Raw genomic sequence first — 20,839 nt, 5'->3', positions numbered from 1 at the left:
ACAAGAGACTGTAAGACACAGTAATGCCCTGCCTATTTTGAATGTCTTGCATCTGTGTCTTCCAAGGATATGCAATATTAAATTTATATTTGCCTCAATTAAATTCCTTGTGGTATCCTTGTATATCTGCAGATAAGCGCCTCTGTACAAAGTTAGGTAATATATGTACAGGTTATATAGGTGGATTGGGAAGGAATTGGACTGTGGGAGGCCTCTATCCACCAAAATAAATTTCAATATTCTCCCACAAAAATGATGAATAATTTTTTTCCTCTGATTTTCTTCCATTATTGTTCTTGTCAGAATAAACCCTGATAAATTCTCAGGAAAAGAAACGAAAATGAAGGTCCCTAATCCTCCAGGATATATGCAGTTTTACAGGAGTCTGCATGGCAAAAACATTCATTTTGGTTTCCTTCGACTTTTTTTTCCATTTTGTTTCTGCTTGTTTTGTGTTGGTTTTGTTTTAGCATGCATACTTTTCAATCAGTTTATAAATGATCTGGAAAAAATTTGACAAGTGAGGTAATCAAATTTGCAGATGATACAAAATTGTTCAGAGTAGTTAAATCACAAGCAGATTGTGATAAATTGCAGGAAGACCTTGTGAGGCTGGAAAATTGGGCATCCAAATGGCAGATGAAATTTAATGTGGATAAGTGCAAGGTGATGCATATAGGGAAAAATACCAATGCTATAGTTACACAATATTAGGAGCTACCACCCAAGAAAGATCTAGGCGTCATAATGGATAACACATTGAAATCATCGGTTCAGTGTGCTGCTTTTCTGTGCACCCTCTGACTTAATATCATGGCGATATTAAGTTGGAGGCCCCAAAAGTTAAAAAAAGTAAAAAAATTTAAAATGGGCCCAAGGCTCGCGGGTTGAAAACTGGACGCTCAATTTTGCCGGCGTCCGGTTTCCGAACCCGTGGCTGTCAGCGGGTTTGAGAACCGATGCCGGCAAAATTGAGCGTCGGCTGTCAAACTCGCCAACAGCCACCGCTCCTGTCCAAAAAGAGGCGCTAGAGACGTGCTAGTGTCCCTAGCACCTCTTTTTGCCATGGACCCTAATTTAAATAAATTAATTTTTACTGTATCAGCCCGAATGTTAGGAATTATTAGGAAGGGAAGGCGAATAAAACGGAATTTGTCATAATGCCTCTGTATCGCTCCATGGTGAGACCGCACCTTGAATACTGTGTACAATTCTGGTCGCCGCATCTCAAAAAAGATATAATTGCAATGGAGAAGATACAGAGAAGGGTGACCAAAATGATAAGGGGAATGGAACAGCTCCCCTATGAGGAAAGACTAAAGAGGTTAGGGCTGTTCAGCTTGGAGAAGAGACGGCTGAGGGGGGATATGATAGAGGTGTTTAAAATCATGAGAGGTCTAGAATGGGTAAATGTGAATTGGCTATTTACTCTTTTGGATAATACAAGGACTAGGGGGCACTCCATGAAGTTAGCATGGGGCACATTTAAAACTAATCGGAGAAAGCTTTTTTTCACTCAACGCACAATTAAACTCTGGAATTTGTTGCCAGAGGATGTGGTTAGTGCAGTTAGTGTAGCTGTGTTTAAAAAAGGATTGGATAAGTTCTTGGAGGAGAAGTCCACTACCTGCTATTAATTAAGTTGTCTTAGAAAATAGCCACTGCTATTACTAGCAACAGTAGTGTGGAATAGACTTAGTTTTTGGGTACTTGCCAGGTTCTTATGGCCTGGATTGTCCACTGTTGGAAACAGGATGCTGGGCTTGATGGACCCTTGGTCTGACCCAGTATGGCATGGAAACGAAACATGAAATATCAGAGTATTCAACATCATTCTAAATTACTGCACATCCCTACAATTTTATGGTCTGCGATGCATCAACCTCCCTACCTCCAACCTGTGTCTAATTGTTTCCTGTGATGGCGGGGGGGGGGGGGGGATTGGGAGCTATGGCTTTTTCTTCTCTTTTTCCTTCTCAGTGTGATGTCACTTCCTCCTAATCGCCTACACCTCCATATTCTTTTCCAGAGAAAGGGGCGGTGGGGGTGCAGTGAGTGTAGCATGGGTACAGCAAGCCTAGAATTCAAAAGAAGAATAAAACAAGCTTGCACTGATCATTCCTGGTATAGAAATCTGAAACTTGGTGCTAGGCAGTTCCTGATATATGATAATAAACAGAATCACCAAACAGCAGTAATGATCTAAGCATTAGCCGTCTGCCTGGGTTTTTGTTTCTTCTTACTTCATTATCTGGCCACAGCATGTACCTTGGTTTGGATGTTTTTCAGGCAGATGACGGCTTCTCGATATTTATTGATTGCCTCCTCATAGCGACCTAACTTGAAAAGTCGGTTCCCTTCCCCGTGTAAGATGGGTACAGCTCTCAGCTTTTCTTCGTTATTCATGGCCCAGGATTCTCTTTTATAGGTATTTGGGGATTCCACCTAAACCAAACAAAACAAGGCGCTGAGGTCTCAGACAAAGCAATGTATTACCTGACACCCAAAATATTGACTAGGACACATGGGATAGAAATCACATAGTGTTTTTTCATGCTACACATTTTTGTATTATTTTATAGCAATAAGACAGATTAGTAACATCTACATTTCTAAAATAGAAGAAATGTGCTGTGTCACAGGGGTTTAGTTACCATCAGGTTTTTACATTCTAGGGAATTTAAAGGTCAATATTCAAAGCCATTTAGATGGATATCTCACAAGTTATCTGTCTACATGGCAGGGTTTTGAATACTGACCAACTTATCTTTTAGTAGGGATGGGCATTCAGGAGAAATGAAATAGGAAATGAGACAATATTTCCTATTTCATTTCAGGTCATTTTCAAAATGGAATGATTTAAATTTCATTTTGAAAATTGATTAAAAAAAAAAAAAAGTCACCGGTTGGGTCTACACCTAGGCCCGAAGCCGGGGCATTGCCTAGGGAATAGGCTGAAAACAGAGGCCCTGTCTTACGCCCAAGTGCGACTTTGGCATAGGCTGTGGCCCAACAAAGGGGCTGCGGCCTATATCTGAGCACAAAGCCGGGGTCTCAGCCTAGGCCCTGGCCCAAAGCCAGGGCCTTGGCTAAGACCCTTAGCCAAGGCCCAAGCCACAAAAATGTTTTTACTTACCTGATCCGATGACTCTGCCCAGTCTGGAGGCTGGGTCCAGACACCCGACCCAGGCCCGAAGCCAGAGCCTCGGCCCAGGATCAGACCCAGGCCCAGAGCCCAGGCCTTGGAGATCCTCTTCAGATGTCTTCTTTTTTCTTCATGAAATGACACCATCCGCAGCAGATGTGCAGGAGTAAATTATCTCCGGCGCAGCCTCCCCAGCGAAGGGCACCATTTTGATGTACAACAGTTCAATTACCTTATGTACATCAAAATGGCACCCTCCACTGGGGAATGTTTGCTGGAGTTAATTTACTCTGGTGCATCCCCGGCGTCATTTCAAAAAGAAGAAAGAAGATCACTGAAGTGGACCTCTGAGCCCTGGGTTCTGGGCCTGAGCCTGACCCTAGGTCGAGGCCCCAGAGTTGGGATCCAGCCTCTGGGCCAGGCCCCCTTGTCGGGACCCAGCCACTGGGTCGGGCCTCATCGTTGGGACAAGACCTCAAAGCCTGGGCCTTGTATAGGGCCTAGGCCAAGGTCACAGCAACCTACCGTGGCCTAGGCCTACACAAGGCAGAGGGTTTGGCCTGGACCTAGGCCTCACTATCAGATCCCCCTCGAACCGAGTAACTGGGGGTTGGGGAGGACCATGGTCCCAGCATTTTATTCGGATGGGAGGGATTAGTGGTGGGGACCGGAGACCTCGGGAAGCCCTGTTTTGGGTTTTTTTTTTGTTTGTTTTTTTTAATGTTTATTTCGGGTTTCTTTTTTAACTAACTCAACAATATAAACATTAAACGAAATGAAATTCATGGGGAACCCCCCAAAACAAAATGAAAAATAAAACAACATTTTTACTTCTTCCCATTCCTAGATTTTAGCCAGATAAGTCATTTTTCAGCTAAAATCTAGTCAGAAAAAAAAAACTATCTGGCCTTGTGGAGCTGGATAACTTGCTACATAACCTCTTACTTCATAGTGTTTTACAGAGATAGCCTTTTCTGAAGAATGCTTCCATTGATTTTATACTTCGCTTATCCTTAAAATGTCAGTAATATTTTGCTCTAAATACAAATTTATTCAACTGGAACTGTAATCTTGCATTTTATTAAACTGGAACTATAATCAGTGTCTGTGTATATTCTGTGTTTTTTTAAACTGTAATCTACCTGGAGGGCAACAAAAGCTGGATAACCAAGTTTGACTATGTAAATAATAATAATCATCATTAAAAGGGCTGAAGTCTGTCTCAAGAAGTCATCGACCCCATTCCCCTTGCCTCCAGGCGACATTCACTGTAATTAAACCATCACAGATGCCGGTCTAATCTGCTCTTACCAACCTTCACTGGCAGAGATTAGGCCGTCTCCTTAGGCAGCTTTTTGTAAGGCTCAGCTTTTCCTCAAGACCTTTGTCCAGTCCTACCTTTAAAAGTTCAATAGTAAAGATAAGTGGCTGTGGCTCCTTTTGCAGCTCGTCCAGGTCGCCATATCCCAGAGTGTGGTAGGCAAACATGTTGGCCAGCCCGCAGGTATGCAAGTGCCAGTCAGTTGGGTCTTTCCCCTCAGCAATCCGACGCAGGCTTTTGGAAACAACCGGGTATAAACCTGTGTGCTGAGGAAAAGAAGCTACCTTCAGACGGCATCCATGCTCAGAAGGAAACGAAGACGCAAAGCAGAGAGGGCTTGATGTCTCGCTTGGGCTTCCTAATCAGAAGCATTGGCAAAATAATATTTTACTGAAAAGGAAAATATCAGTTGAGGTCCAGCCAAAAGACGCCTTCCTATGAGTACTGGTGCAAAATAATTCTTTTAAATAGTGACCAAAACAAAATTGTAGCTACATGTTTCCTTTTTCTTTTTTTTAAATTAACGAAGCATATGGCACCATTGAGCTGCTCTGTTGTGGATAGGACTTTGCAATAAATGCATTAAGCCAATTACTGCAGATCAAGTTTCAGTAACGGTTCAGGCAGTTCTACGCCATTACTTTCCATGTCGGAAAGCTAAATGCATCTGGAAATGATAAGTAATACCTTTATCTCAACGGGAGACAGAAGTAGCAAGTGGAAGTGAATACAAGTGACTGATAGCTTAATAGGGAACTAAACCAAAACAATAAATTTTGTTTAGGGTGGCAGAAACAGGGCAGACATAAAAAGACGGTAGAAATGATCACTGATGCACAATTTTCAATGGTAACAACTTAGAAATTGTATTCTAGAAACCAATATAGTTATCTCTGATTTGTGCAAAGAAATTTAGGGTTGAATTTTCCAAAGAATTTATATGCCAAAAAAAAAAAGCTTTATGTGCATAATTTGGCTTTGAAAACTGGCCAGGGATTCAGCGCATAGACAAATGCACAGAAAGGATACGGCAATATATTTTTGTGTGCACTGCAAAGAGGTGTTCCAGGAGGAGCAGAGTTGGGGGCAGGGAACAACATTTAACATGCACATGTTCGCATGTACCTGCTCCCTAGCAGGTATAAACATGTGTGCACATGCCGCACAGGGGAATATGCGTACCAGCAAATTTTTAAAGGGAACTTACTTTGAAAATTTGGGATAAAGTATTTTCTCCATGTAGACTTTAGCCCTTTGTGGGTTGCTATAAAAGTACTAAATGTGCAAACCATATATGCAGTAAGATAGCGGTGTCATCTAAAGTGGAATAATATGTTAATCGGTATTTGTTATAGTTAGTGAGGTTTGGGTGGACCCTTGGACACTGTGGCAGCTCACCCCAACCAATGAGGGGAAGTCCCGTGAGGAACCACAGGTCAGGCTCAGCTCTGGACACACAAACACAGATAGTTCTTTATTTAGACAGTTTGAGAAGCCACCAGAGGTGGCAGTAGTGAGTAGAAGATGTAGCCTGGCTGGGCTAGTATTCCCCAGGGCGCTGGAACAGCAGTTCCTCCGGTAGAAGTGCTGTAGTGGAGAGAACTGAGAAAGTGAGTACAATAGAACATTCACAGAGTCCCCAGTATGGAGAAGCCCCAAGATAGGGAGAGCTGGCCCTCGAGGAGCGACTACCAGATCCCTGGAGGTAGAGAGACCCGTAGGCAAAGTACTCACGCAGCGGTTCCATGTAGGAGATGGCACTGGCGCTGGAACGGAGGCAGGCCCTCGAGGAGCAAGTACCTGGTTCCAGGGAGACAGCTCTGAGGAGTAGATGGTAGTAGTACTCACTGATGGTGTCGGTAGCAAATTCTTCTAAGTAGAAGAGGAGATAGATGCAGGCAGCGGGTCAGGGAACATGGGCCCTCGAGGAGCGAGTACAGGTTACCTGATAGCGACCTGAAAGATATAAAAGAGGCCCCCGAGGAGCGGGTACCCCGTTAGCAGAAAGAGTCCAATGAAGTTGGAAGGCAGAGTAGCTGGGTACGGAGAGCGAATCCCATCCGTAAGATCACCCTTGCTAACTCAACGGCTAGGAATAAACTGTAGGCTTAAATATCCGGGCAGCGTGACGTCATCACAGGGGGTCGCCCCTGAGGAACGCGCCAATGAGGAAATAAGAATGAGGGCCGCACGGCGCGCGCACCCTAAGGTACCTGAAGAGCATGGCGGGAGGCAGCGCCCAAGCTGGTCCGGGGACGCCGGAGAGGACGGCAGACGGACGGCGCGGCAGCCAGGTGTCCATGAAGAGCAGGAGGAGTCGCTAAAAAAGGAAAGGTAGGCGGAGTGAAGCCGTCAGGAAGCGACGGTCGCAACAGTATTTAAATGCAATGAATATTGTTGGTTCTAGAGTAGTTGAAAAAGTGGGGGAAATGGAGATGGGGGGGCTTATTTTGGAGGTTCAGAAACGGATGCGATTCTGGAATAAATCTTTTAAGGGGTTTATTTCCTAAAGTGTATTATCATTAATGTAAGCATTAACTTGTGCTAAATATGCTACAATGCACATTAATGCTTGTAATAGTTAACACACTTTAGTGTGTTAGAAAGATAATGTGACCCATCACAAAAAATATGAATTGGGAGCAAAAGTAACAGTAATCAGTTCATTTAAAATCACTGCATGTTAGCACAGTTTGTGCTAACAAACCTGCATTAATGCTGCTGTTAATGCGAAAAATGAACTGCTTTTCTGGGCATAAGTACGTTTTTGTGTTAACGGTGATATTAATACAGACGCTTTAGTTAATGCAAAAACCCACTTTTATGAGCCTAATTCTTTTGACTTAGATCATGTGATAGCTGCATTGTCAACACGTGCATTAAAATTGGCACATTATCATGCATCAATGGCTGATTTTAACGCTCCCGTTAGTGTCATTACCTGCATCTCCTGCACACTTCATTTTATAGCACACAAGGCAATATAGTTGCCAGTTATCAAAAATTAATAAACAGGTGAAGAGTACATTTTGGTTTTACAAGGCGGTAGTGGGAACATTTTTCCCATGTTATTTTATTGTAGCCAAATTAAAAGTTATTGGAAAAATGTCTGGTCAAAGATCAGAATAATTCACTCAGAATAGCTACATGGAAATCTATCATTGTAAAGCAAGATGTGCTGCCCTGGATATTTTGCTTTCTTTAGCTTCGAAATTGGTTCTTAGTAATTGTAAAAATAATGACCCAGGGGGTGGCCATGGTATGCTTAACGCATACATTTGAAGCAAAGGCAGCAGTGGAATAATAAAGCAGATTAATACAATTTTGTGAAACTTGGAGGCTATTAGATCCTTATGTAACTTGGACCGTGTAAATGTGTATTTCCCAGACACGTTTCTTGTTTGTAAACCCTAATGGATATTCGGCATCTTTATTTATTTGTTTTTCCCTCTCTTATGTATGAAAGTGAAAATTCAATTTAAAAAAAACCTGGAAACAAACCAACAACAACAAAAAAAAAAAGACCTAGCCAGTTTCATTTATAAGTTACCGTAAATGAGTCTGAAAGAGATGCCTCTATTAAGATATGAGAAGTTATGAGAAGGAAGAATTTCCCAAATGTAAATAAAATCTCTTCCTTGGCCTGTGCTATTTCGCTCTTTATTTATTATATACCGACATTTGATCTGAGATATCACATCGGTTTACATTCAGGTACTGTAGGTATTTCCCTATCCCCAGAGGGCTTACAATCTAACAGGCCGATACAGTAAAAACTGCTTTTCTGTGCACCCTCCAACTTAATATCATAGTGATATTAAGTCAGAGGTCCTGTTAGCCGGCATTTGGACGCGCGTTTTGGACGCGCTAGCTTTACCCCTTATTTAGTAAGGGGTAATAGCACGTCCAAAACGCGCGTCCAACCCCCCCCCCCCCCCCGAACCTAATAGCGCCCGCAACATGCAAATGCATGTTGATGGCCCTATTAGGTATTCCTGCGTGATTCAGAAAGCAAAATGTGCAGCCAAGCCCACATTTTGCTTTCAGAAATTAGCGCCTACCCAAAGGTAGGCGCTAGTTTCTGCTGGCACTGGGAAAGTGCACAGAAAAGCAGTAAAAACTGCTTTTCTGTGCACCCTCCGACTTAATATCATGGTGATATTAAGTCAAAGGTCCCGAAAGTTTAAAAAAGTAACAAATAAAAAAATAAAAATTTAAAATGGGCCTGCGGCTGGCGGGTCGAAAACAGGACACTCAATTTTGCCGGTGTCCGGTTTCCGAACCCATGGCTGTCAGTGGCTGTCTGCCGCCGCTTCCGTCAAAAAAGAGGCGCTAGGGACGCACTAGCTTCTCCCCTCGAAATAGAAAATATACTAAAAAAGATGAAACCCGCCTATCATCCAACAGATTCCATCTCTTCAAAACTACTGCTCAACATCCCTAATACAATTGCTAAGCCACTCGCAGAAATTATCAATTGCTCTCTATCACAAGGCTCAGTTCCAGATTCTATCAAAATTGCCTCCATTAAACCACTGCTAAAGAAACCCAACCTGAATCCAACGGACCCGGCAAACTTTCAACCCATCGCCAACCTCCCCTTCATCGCCAAAGTATTGGAGAAAATTGTCAACAAACAGCTTTCTGAATACCTGGAGGATCAAAAAATCCTCACCCCAGCCCAGTTTGGTTTCTGAAAATCACGGAACACTGAATCCCTTCTTATCACTCTCACTGATAACATCCTCTTGGGTCTCGATAAAAAAACAACATTCCTTTTGGTTCTACTCGATATATCAGCGGCGTTCGACACCGTGAATCACTCCATCCTAATTAAAACTCTTTCTGACATCGGCATCTCAGGAATTGTACTCAATTGGTTTAAGTCCTTCCTCAGCAACAGGAAATTCAAGGTCAGAATAAGCAACAAGGAATTCCATCCAATTAGTTCAACACTCGGAGTCCCACAGGGGTCATCGCTCTCCCCTACACTTTTCAACATCTATCTCCTCCCCCTCTGCCAACTCCTCTCAAATCTAAAGGTAACTCACTTTATTTACGCAGACGATGTCCAGATTCTTATTCCAGTTACCGAATCTCTTTCAAAAACCCTTGACGTCTGAAACAGCTGCCTATAGTCTATCAACCAACTTTTATCCAGCCTCAACTTAGTTCTCAACACATCTAAAACGGAACTCTTGGTCATCTCGCACAACGACAATAATCTGGCCTTCAGCAACCTACCCGCCCCACTTTCGACCTCCATCACCCAGGTGAGGGACCTCTGAGTCATTCTCGACAACAGGTTGAATCTAAAAACATTTATCAACAATATTACAAAAGAAGGTTTTTACAAACTGCAAATCCTAAAAAAGCTTAAACCCCTCCTGCACCTACATGACTTCTGCTCAGTTCTTCAAGCCATCATATTCTCTAAAATTGATTACTGCAATTCCCTCCTACTCGGTCTTCCTGCTTCCACCACAAAACCCTTACAGATGCTACAGAACGCTACCGCAAGGATCCTGACGAATACCAAAAGAAGAGAACATATATCTCCTGTTCTAAAAAATTTACACTGGCTACCCATCAAATTCAGAATCATTCACAAAACTCTAATGCTGATCCACAAGTCCATCCACATGCAAACCTCACTTGATTTAACCTTCCCTCTTAGACATCACACATCCGCCAGACCTATAAGATCAGCATACAAAGGTTCATTCTATGCACCCCCAGCCAAGTCCTCTCTTAGAAAATGTGCCCTCTCCAAAGCAGGGCCCATACAATGGAATGCTCTACCACCTGATCTGCGCCAAGAAACTTGCCAAAGGACGTTCAAGAAAAAGCTTAAGACATGGCTATTCAGCCAAGAACTGAACGTACCCCACCAGACTCTTTACACCTCACAACATAATTTAACACGTTATTGGTTTTGCTGTTACTTTATTTTGTTGCTATTCATTCTCTTCCTCTACCCCTTATTTGACTCACTCTACAGTTGTTTTTTCCTGGTTAAAATCTCCCTGTTATTTGTACTTCCAACTTTAGTTATATGTAAACCGACGTGATATGATATTTCATGAGCAGCGGTATATAAAAAACTTATAAATAAATAAATAAATACATTGCAGCCGTCGCGTACCAATGAGGTCACTGAGCAGGCGGAGCAGGAAGGAGATTCAATGGAGTTGGAACATCGAGGAAAGCGGAGAGGATCAACGGGGGAGAGTGCTGCGACCCCGAGTGGGCAGCCAGCTACAAGATCTTTGGAAGCAGAATCCGCAATACTGGGTGAGCAACTTTTACTCCCGACAAAGCCTGCGGTTGTAACATTGGAGAGCCTGTGGGAACTGGTGGCAGGTCTCTCAATTGCAGTAAGAGTTTGTAATATGAAAATGGATAATTTAACTGTTTCAGTCAACAATAAAATGCAAGCCCACGAGAACGCTTTGGAAACAGTGAAGGTGTCTGTAGCTAAAGCGGAAAAAGACATACAACAAATTAAGAACTTTAATATAGCTACAGTTAAAGATAGAACAGCACTATCACGATGGTTAGAAATCCTTGAAAACTGGAACAGAGGGTTAAATTTGAGATTGATTCACTTTCCTAGAATTATGGTAGAATTACCGGAAATAACTTTTAAAAGAAACCTTCGTGAAATTCTTTTAATACCTGATGTTGAGTTTCCAATGATAAATAAAGTTTACTTTATTTCTAGACCTACAGATGAGAGATGTACTATAATGGAACCCACATTTAGATATGCAAAACTTAACTTCTTTTCTTAAATCGTCAGGTATTGAAATTATAAATCATCCTACTCTTTTGGTTTCTTTAATAGTGGAGCAGGACAACAGTAAACTGATGTCCTGTTATTTTCGCCATTTAAATTCCCAATTTCATGATGCATCTGTAAGAATGTTTCCTGATATATCTAAAGTTACTCAAGAGAGGCGTAAAGGATTTCTTTCAATGAGAAATTAAACAATTTCAATGGGGGCTTCTTTTTTATTAAGATAGCATTTGCAGAGGTTAGTAAAAAAAAGATGGGGATTCATATATATATTTTTGCTCCAGAGCAATTGAGAGCTTTTCTTGATTCTCATAATTTGTAAAAAAGAACAATCCCATAAACTCCAATAAATATGGTAAATATGCACCTTAATCAGGATTATACCTTTTCCTGAAATGTATTACTTAATACTCCTCAGTTATACTGCCCCCTATACAGCGTTGTATTGTGATTAAGCAATAAGCCTGAACTATGTATTATTTTCCTTATTTTATGTTTTTCTTTCTGTAAACTGGAGATGTTAGGCTTATACGTGTTGCATGATGATATAATACTTTTATGTATTTGAAAACTTGATAAATAAAACATTTAAAAAAAAAATTCTCAATAGGTTTTTTGCATGCAAGGTCACTTTAACAGATGAATTTTCAAAAACGTGACTCATGTAAATGTAACATACTATTGCGACAATTTTCAAAAATCTTTTATCTGCGTTAATTACACTTACCGTTGGTAAAACCTAGTGACAATTCAATGGCATATATTGTAGCAATTTTCAAAAGCCCACTTATACAAGTAACTTGAATTTACAGATGTAAAACCCAATTTAAGTGTGTAAATGTTTTTGAAAATCAGGCCCTATATGTACAGTACATAAAACAAATAAAATGCTAGACCTAATTGATGTAGAATTTATTCCCTGGTGAGCCTGGTTCAGCAGACTTTTAGATAATCACATTGTTTCATTCAACATAAGTAGGTTATAATTTCAGGAAAACGGTATCCTCTTGTCCAGTCAGAAAGCAAACAGAATGCATATTATAAAATACTAGCTGTCACCTGGTGAATCTTTCCCAGTGCATGTAGCCCATTGTCAGTCCACTGCACAGGACCTCCTTGTAGCCCATGTGCCTGCCGCCATGTGCCCGCGATGGGGCCCTGGACAGACAGACACCAATGTCGGGAGCCTAAGCATACTTTATACATTTATTCTGTACTAGCTGTGCCCGGCCACGCGTTGCTGTGGCTCAGTCTGGTTAAATGGAAAAGAAAGAAAAGAGAAAGACAATGCTTGTGGGTATACAATATTTTTTGTTGTTCCATTGTCTGTGCAGATATAGAGAGATTGTCTGGTTTGCCGACTCTAGAACACGCAACATATAATTGCCCATGTGAGAAGCAATCCGTGTCTAGATGTAAACCGCATAATTCTAGAAATGAAAAAGAATGAAAAAAGAAAAACCATAAACTATACTCACTAAATGAACGGTATGGTAAATGACACAGCTCAATTCCAACGCAATGTCACACGAAATAATTAAATCAAAATGAAAATAAATTGAAATCCATGAAAATTCAATTTAACAATGCAATCAGAAACATTGAAATGGAATCGTAAAATATTTAGTACAAGCCGTTAAGCCCGTTAAAACAGGCGAGATTTTTGTCCCCTCTTCTCCTACGTCTTTGCTCTGCTCCGCTCCCTCCCCCCACCCAGTACCATGAAGGGCCAGAGGCGGCAGCAGAGGTAGAAGCTGCAGCGGTGGCCAAGGGGGATCTCGCAAGGCGTAATGGTCCTGCCATCCCAACTCCCTCTCCCCTTCCCCGGTGGCGGAGGGACAGGCTCAGACCCCTTTCACTCTATCCTTACAGGCCCCAACTCCTTTGCTCTCCCATTCCCATCTACACTGAACCCCTTCCACTGTAACCTATAAGTGGAGAGCTGGGGGGGGGGGTAGAGAATCTCTCTCTCATACAGCTCCCTACATAGGCTTCCTCTCTCTCTCTCTCTTGCACATACACTCTCCCTCTGTCCCCCACACACGCACGCCCAATCCCTCTCACACACATACACAATCCCTCACGTAGTCTCCCTCTCTCTCTGGCACTCACACTCGCCTTCAGCGCATATTACCACACTTCTCTCACACAGTTAAAATGGGCGGGATTTTTGTCCCCTCCCCACCTAAGTCTTTGCTCTGCACTCGCAAGATCTTGCAAAGTTCCCACGCCAGTTGTGTCTGGGAGAGAGAGGAAAACACTCCACCCCACCCCCCCTCGCAAAGGGCAGGCGGCAGGCACTGCAACAGATTTGGGATACGTTGCCTAGCTTACTTTGCTCTTTCTAGCAGACCTGTGCCTTTAAGAAATCCGATCGGGGCTTGAGAGGGAGGAGGGAGCAGGGCTCTGGCTTTCACTTTGGTCACAGTGCTTTGCTGAGAGTGGGGGTGGAGCGATGCCCATGTAAACTCTTCCCGTGGCGGCTGAGACCTACGGACGGGCTGACAGCACTGCCTTCCCCCTCCCCCCCCCCCCCCCGCATTTGCGGGATATTTACTTGATTTACTTGGCTTCTCCTTATCTGCGGGACTCAGGGGGTGGGGGAGGAGGGCAAGCTGTTCTCTGTTCAGCTCTTTGCGCTTTGGCTGCTGCAAGCTGCAGCTGCTTATGATCTCTTCACAGCCATTTTCTACTGCATTTGCTCTGCTCCGGCCATCCCAACTCCCTCCCCTCTTTGCCCGGTGGTGGACGGACTGGCTCGGCGACTCTTCTACCCTTTCCTCCTCCTGTGTGTAACTGTCCGGCAGTCCCTACTCCCTCTCCCCTTCCCCAGCGGGGGAGGAATGGGCTGAGCCGTTTCTCAGAGCGGTGACTCGTCTGCCCTTTCCTCCTCCCCTCTGTGACACCCAGCACATGGCGCAGAGCTCAATGGTCCGCACATGCGCGGTAGAGCTGCTCTCTACTGCGCATTTGCGGGCCGTGGGTCAGAGCCCATTTATATTGTAGATAGTGTGTGTTGCTTGTACGTCCAACAGATGACGCTGTTTTTCCAAAAAAGCATGTTTTTATCTGTCACAGGTGTGACATCTATATAATATAGGTATATAAAAATACGCGCGTATTCGAATGCAACGTTGTGTCAAAATTTCAAAGCAATCGGTGAAGAACTTTCAGAGATTTAAGATTTTGAACAAACGAACATTTACATTTTTATTTATATAGATATATACAGATAGATAGATAGAGAGATAGATATATAGATTCCCATATGATCTGGTCGAACTGAAGACAATGTTCAAAGCCACTGACCCCGGTAAAATGGTCTAGCTGAAAATGGACAGGGAAGACATGGAGGAGAGGGGAGAATGATAGAGAGAAAGAAGTGACAGGAAACACCCTTGAACCCTGCAAGTAAGCATGTACTTTCCCTTTGAAAAAGGAGAGGAAAACATACTCGCAGAGATCTGTCCCCACTATCTCCGTGAAAAAAACTCAACGCATAGCTCTGAAAATCCAAAAATACAACCGTTGTCACCTGACCCGATCTAAGCCCTGCCTCTGATCCCACTTACTTTTCCCACTTGTAAAAATATGTGTGTTGTCAGTGCCCACACAGCTATTTACCTGCAAACAGCCCCTTGCCCAGCACAGACAAATCACTTTGCAAACTGCCTTCCCCATTACTGATGCAAAATTCTGTGATAGGACCAATAATGCACGCACGTATTAAATGTTCTGCAAGTAAAAAATAAAAAAAATCAGACATTTTAGTACTCACAGTGACATCACACCAGAATTCAGACACCTCTCCAATTCTCATGGATGTGAGCAGAATCTCCCAGACTTCCAGTTTGAACATGTTCCCGATGATGATCTCCATAGGACTGCCCATCAGCTTGCTGTCATCGATCACGGTGCGGTCGCCGTCGCACTTCACCGTGCGAAAATGGAATGTCACCTGTCCATACAACAAACCACAGTTATTAGATGACCTTCATCTCTACCCAGACTCTAGCAGACTCAGCTGCTGCATTTTTCCCCTATAATACTGTAACTTTATGGGACTGACTTAGAGGTCCATATCAAAAAAAATGTATGCGAGCAAAATCAGCCTAGGTCTTAAGGGGCAATGTCCAATCAATCCCTCCTCGCTGGTGGAGAAATTAAAAATGGCACTGGCAGAGCACTAATTAGCTCCAGCACAAGTGAAGAGCGGGCTGCCAGTGCAAACACAAACACTGCAAGCACAAACTGACCTGCTTTATATATAAGGGATTTTTTAATTCATCCCTCATATTTCTTCATCTTGGGTAGAATTCCTCTCCCCCAACCTCAGACTGTGTATCTATGCAACATGTGCCCTTACTAGCCATGAGGACTGGAGGGCAATCTCCCTTGGCTAGCAGGGGCCATGGCAATAGCAACAGCCATCTTTCTTCCTTTCCCCCGGCTCAAGAACACTGACCTACCAGCCCCATAGGGACAGGAAATTCAAACTGGAATCCCCTGTATCACGAGGACAACCACCACTAAACTGGTAAGGAAGGAGGGAAAATTAGGAACCATCTAGTAACTCAAGGTGAAGTTTAGGTAGTAGTGTAGGGGTTAGGGGCCACGTTGACATCAGAGTGAGACGTACGAACAGAACAGTGCACTCTTGTGAAGGTTTGATGTCCTTCGGAGTGAGGAAACTCACACAAAGATGAGATTTGTGCAATGTTCTCTCAGCCTAACTTGATGGACTCTCTACCTCGGTAACATCAAGTTAGGTTGAGAGAACATTGTACAAATCTCATCGTTGTGTGAGTTTCCTCACTCCGAAGGACATCAAATCTTCACAAGAGAGTACTGTTCTGTTCGTACATCTCACTCTGCATGTCAAAGTGGCCCCTAACCCCTACACTAATACCTAAACCTCATCTCGAATTACTAGGTGGGCCTCCTATAGTAGCATAAATAGCTGCTTACTATGCTGCCACCCCCCAGAATCTCTCTCACACATCTCACATCTCAGGGCCCTTCCCAACACAATCGCAATTTGCATTATGGGTGTATTGTACAGCTTAATGCCTATGAAAAAGGTGTAGCTATTTTCTGCGTTAAAACTGTGCAATGTGGCTTCACGAAGCCAACCCACTTTTCCAAAAATCCCACCCCCAACTCCTCCCCTTTTAAAAATTAGCATCGCACCATGCGTTATGGTGCTTTTCGCATGCAAAAACGCCATAGCGCGACTTGGAAAATAACCCCCTTAGTTAGGGGAATCTCTCAAATTGTGCCGAGGAGTGTGGAAGTGCTGAGCTTGCCAAATGGGAAATCTGGTCTGTAGCAGTATGGCCAGGATTACCAACTCCAGGCCTCAAGAGCCACAAACAGGTCTGGTTTTCAAGATAGCCACAATAAACATGCATAAGATAGTGTTACATGCACTGCCTCAATTGTATGCAGATCTATCTCATGCATTTTCATTGTGGATATCCTGAAAACCAGGACCAGAGTTGGCCAACCCTGCACTATGGTTTGCAAAAGTAAATGCAGAACTCTCTCCCGAGTCAGAGGCAGCCATTTAGTAAGCCCATCACCTAAATGGCCTATGCAAATCTATCTCATGCATATTCATTATGGATATTCTGATCAGTTAGGTGTGCCTGCCTACAGGACAGGGTTGAGAACCACTGCCTTAGTAGGTTGTGAGACCTTTAATTGAAGCAACAGAAGAATTATCCAGAGATGGGATAGTAATCACTTTTTTTTCTGGCTTTTTATCTCTTTTTCTGTCTCCAGACGACATGGTCTGACAGTTTTGAAGAACCCTCATTAGCTGCAGGGCGAAAGAGTCACTGGTTGGCAGGAACTGCCCTAGTAATGCGGTCCATCCCTGGGCCTAAGTGCATCACCTCTGCTACAAGGTCCAATTGGCACCAGCAGATGGCGGAATCTACCTGTCTATAAAGTTTGTGCACTTCAGTGCCTCTAGATTGTAATTACGTTAAGGAGAAAGGCGGGGCCTGGTGGTTGCAGCAACGCATGTAGTTTTGAAACTGCAAATTACATGTGTTGTCATCCCCTGCCCTAACCGCTCCTCCAGGACTGCCTCCACACAAGCTGCATAAAAGCAGATATGCTGTGCAACAACACCCGCTCTTTCACCAGCAGAGAGGGTGGCCGATTTTCAACAAAGCCTTTTTCTCAGGTAAATAGCTCTTCGCTGTCATAAATGGCTTTTGACAATTGCCCTCAGTATGGGCAAGGCTTCTGCACAGTGGCTGTCAGCTACTTTTACCTCTGTTATGATCGCCCTCATTGTGATCTCACTTCTACAAAATTCCTGAACCCCTGTGGAAGGGCAAGGATCTGGAGATATTTGGCCCATAACAGGTTTTCATGTTTTCTTATGCTGCAGAAAAAAAATATATATCTATATATTCAGGCTCACGCAGGAAGATCTACTGATTTACATAATTTTTTTGTTCTCCTCAATTACCCAGAGCAGAGGCTTCTGAGCATGCTTCAGTAAGACTTCAGTGCCCCTCCGTAAAAATTGGTGATTTTTAATCAAAGTCTAAGAGGCACTTCTGGCACTAATGTGCACCCAGTTGCGGCCTAATTTTAAGCGATGGTATGCTTTCACCCTTCCCTGCTAGATTATTACCTGAGCTATTAGAAGAGTTTGGAGGGTCAATGTTCCTCAGAGAAAAACCTACTGATTTTCATGCCAGTGTGCTGAAAAATGAATTTCATAAAGCTAGAGCATATGCTCCTTGTCATGAAGGAAAGTTAATGAACAGATTAACCTAAGTACAGCCAGGAGAAAAGGCAAATTAATGCAGGTTGATCTCTTTAACCGAGAGTTCCCTTGTAGCCTCCACCTTGTCTCCGGAAGCACAGCGTTTCCTTAGATTTACCTGAACAGCCCTGTTAACATCTTTATGTTGGGGTGTGCATGGAAAAAACCATTTTTTTTCTGTTTGGTTTTTGTTGTTGTTGTTGTTGTTGTTTTAGTTTGTCATGATTGTTGTTTCCTTTTCCTATCCATACCATTTAGGGTTTGGGGGAGTTTTTTCAGTTTTTTTTTTTTTTTTTTTTTTTTTTTTAACATGCAATATTTTTTACATTTGTACTTCAGAAAATGTTGCGGCCATCATGCACTAAAACAGTTTTGTGCATGCTGAAATGACAGACAACAAAAACAATATTGTGTTGTTTCAAATGGGAAATAAACACACAACAATATAAAAAATATATCATAGATGTTTTCAGGGCACTTTAAAATGACAACACGTCCCTGCTTTCTTCTGGGACCTATAACGAACGTGCCTACTGCAAAAGTTGATGCAAAAGAATAAGGACCCGCATTGGCAGTGTGGATGTAAGCAGCTGATGCATCTATTAAAGAATTCAGCACTGAAGCACTTGTTAAGAAAATAAACTAAGCTAAGGCAGGGTAATCACCTGACTTAAGAAGGAACGAGGGAATTGGGCCTGGTTTTACAGCTCCTATTACCACGAGCGTGTGGATGTGAAAATCTTTTAAACAGGGCTTGAAAGACCAGAACTGACTTTCCTATCGCTTGTGATCCGCACCCAAGTAGCCACTCGAATGCCTGGGGCAGGATGACAATTAGGGACCCATGAACATAAGGATGTGTTTGATTAGTCAGGAATTTTAGGCTCCATCTCAAAGGATTCTCTTCCATTTTCTGTTGCAGGGCTTCCCAGATAGTTGTCTTCACTACCCCCACTGCCAGTCGGCTTTCAGGATGTTCACGTAGGGACCCCTTTTTTGGTGCCCTCCTCCGGACCTTCTTATTCTCTTCTTTCTTCGGATTTTCTTCCCAGGGCAGGCGCGATCCTCCAGTTGCTCCCGCCCACCGATGCAGCTTTTGTTAGTAGTAGCCCCTTGCAGATTGAGAACGGCGCCGCTGTCAATATTTGCTGTACTAAATGGCACTGGCCTGGCAAAAATTAACAATGGCAAGAGCCTCGGACTGACGACGCCATTTGTATTAGCCGCGTTGATGGAGCAAAAGTGGCCGGGGATCATTCAAGCCCCGTGAAGAAGGTTTCAAGACACGAGGAGGTATGATGCAAGGTGGAGTCAAAAGTGGGTGAAAGTTGTTTTTGGTGGCAGGGATGATCTTTTTTTTTTTTTTTTTTTTACACTAAACAAAGGAAGATCTTTTCTTTTAAAACGAATTGAAACAGAACGGGAAAATGAAGTTACCATTTCCCATTTCATTTGAAACAAATGCACTTCTCGGAAACCACACAGTCCTCGGCTATAATTTTCTTGACGAGAGAAAGAGTTTCCTCCTGATTCTTCCAGTCAATGTGACTCGGTGCCAAAAAAGCACTGCATCGTTGGGAGAAGAGGAGTCGGTACCCACACAGTACTGAAGCTTAAAGAGATGTTACATTACAAGTGAGAAATTGCAGAAGGACTTTGCGAGACTGGAAGATTGGGCATCCGAATGGCAGATGAAATTTAATGTGGACAAGTGCAAAGTGATGCACATGGGGAAAAGTAATCCATTTTGAAGTTACGCAATGTTAGGCTCCATATTAAGAGCTACCCCCTCAGGAAAAGGATCTGGGCATCATTATGGACAATACTTTGAAATCCTCAGCTTAGTGTGATGTGGCGGTCAAAAAATCAGAATGCTAGGAATTATTAGGAAGGGAATGGTTAATAAAACGGAAAATGTCATAATGCCTCTGTATTGCTCCATGGTGAGACCGCACCTTGAATACTGTGTACAATTCTGGTCGCCGCATCTCAAAAAAAGATATAGCTGTGTGAGAAGTGGAGCTTAAAATGTTGCTATTATATGTTCATAAAGAATAACAAATATACACATCTTATACTAAACTACTTTTATGCTGCTATTAAACAGAAAGGCTGCTAGAAATAAGAGTAAGGCAAAACTGACAGATGAAAATTATCATGCTTTGCTAAGCTAGTTAGAAAGAGCAGGATCATTTTTAAAGTGAAATTATCTTAAGAAGTTAAGGGAGAAAATAAAAATCATCTTTAGAGATCATTTAGGCCTCTAACACAAGACAGTTGCAGAAAGGGGAAGTGACAAGGGAGCTGTGCAAGTACAAAAAAAAAACACAAGCAAACTAAGAAGCTTGGCTGGAAAACAGGCTAACAACACCAGGCCATAGGCCTCAGCCAAACATAAAGGTAATGAAAAAGGAGTATGAAAGCACCCCCCCCCCCCCGCAAAAACCCCTTATATACCCTACACTTGTATAAGAAACACCATGAAATCAACATTATAGGATCAGCCTGTGAAATAAACAAGCCTCTGCAAGGCAGAAAGCAAGAAACCAGAACCAAAGTTAAAACCCCACTAATGTCTGCAGAGCCCTAGTATCCCTACCTCTTTCTGAGGGGACTGTTAACTGCCACACTGCCAAATTAGGAACTCCTTCCCTGTTCCTTGCTAGGTATTAAGAAATGAAGGGCAGAGCTTTGAGAGCAAACCCCTCAGTACAACCTCTCCCGTCCTTAGTTTCACGTAAACAAGAGGTGCAAGTAAAAGTCAAGTCGAAGAGTTGTGGAATATGC

The 20,839-nt window shown here is 42.9% G+C and overlaps 1 protein-coding gene across 6 annotated transcripts in view; it reads right to left on the bottom strand.

Moving 5' to 3' along the window:
• AIPL1 (aryl hydrocarbon receptor interacting protein like 1) overlaps nucleotides 1-20,839 on the bottom strand; it is a 53,773-nt gene that overhangs the window by 16,413 nt on the left and 16,521 nt on the right. For 2 of the 6 annotated variants that reach the window (XM_029613279.1, XM_029613283.1), the window contains exons 2-4: nucleotides 15,044-15,223; nucleotides 4,544-4,732; nucleotides 2,269-2,445 (exon numbers count right to left, since the gene is read on the bottom strand). In XM_029613279.1, coding sequence (XP_029469139.1) covers nucleotides 2,269-2,445; nucleotides 4,544-4,732; nucleotides 15,044-15,223 — 546 coding nt within the window. The remainder of the gene's footprint in view (nucleotides 1-2,268; nucleotides 2,446-4,543; nucleotides 4,733-15,043; nucleotides 15,224-20,839) is intronic. The other 4 variants (XM_029613281.1, XM_029613282.1, XM_029613285.1 and 1 more) reach the window with 4 other exon arrangements.

The sequence above is a fragment of the Rhinatrema bivittatum genome, chromosome 8, assembly GCF_901001135.1.
Source record: "Rhinatrema bivittatum chromosome 8, aRhiBiv1.1, whole genome shotgun sequence".
In the NCBI taxonomy this organism is placed as follows: domain Eukaryota; kingdom Metazoa; phylum Chordata; class Amphibia; order Gymnophiona; family Rhinatrematidae; genus Rhinatrema; species Rhinatrema bivittatum.
Note: the sequence above shows the minus strand (reverse complement) of the source record. Positions and strands in the feature narration are given on the sequence as shown.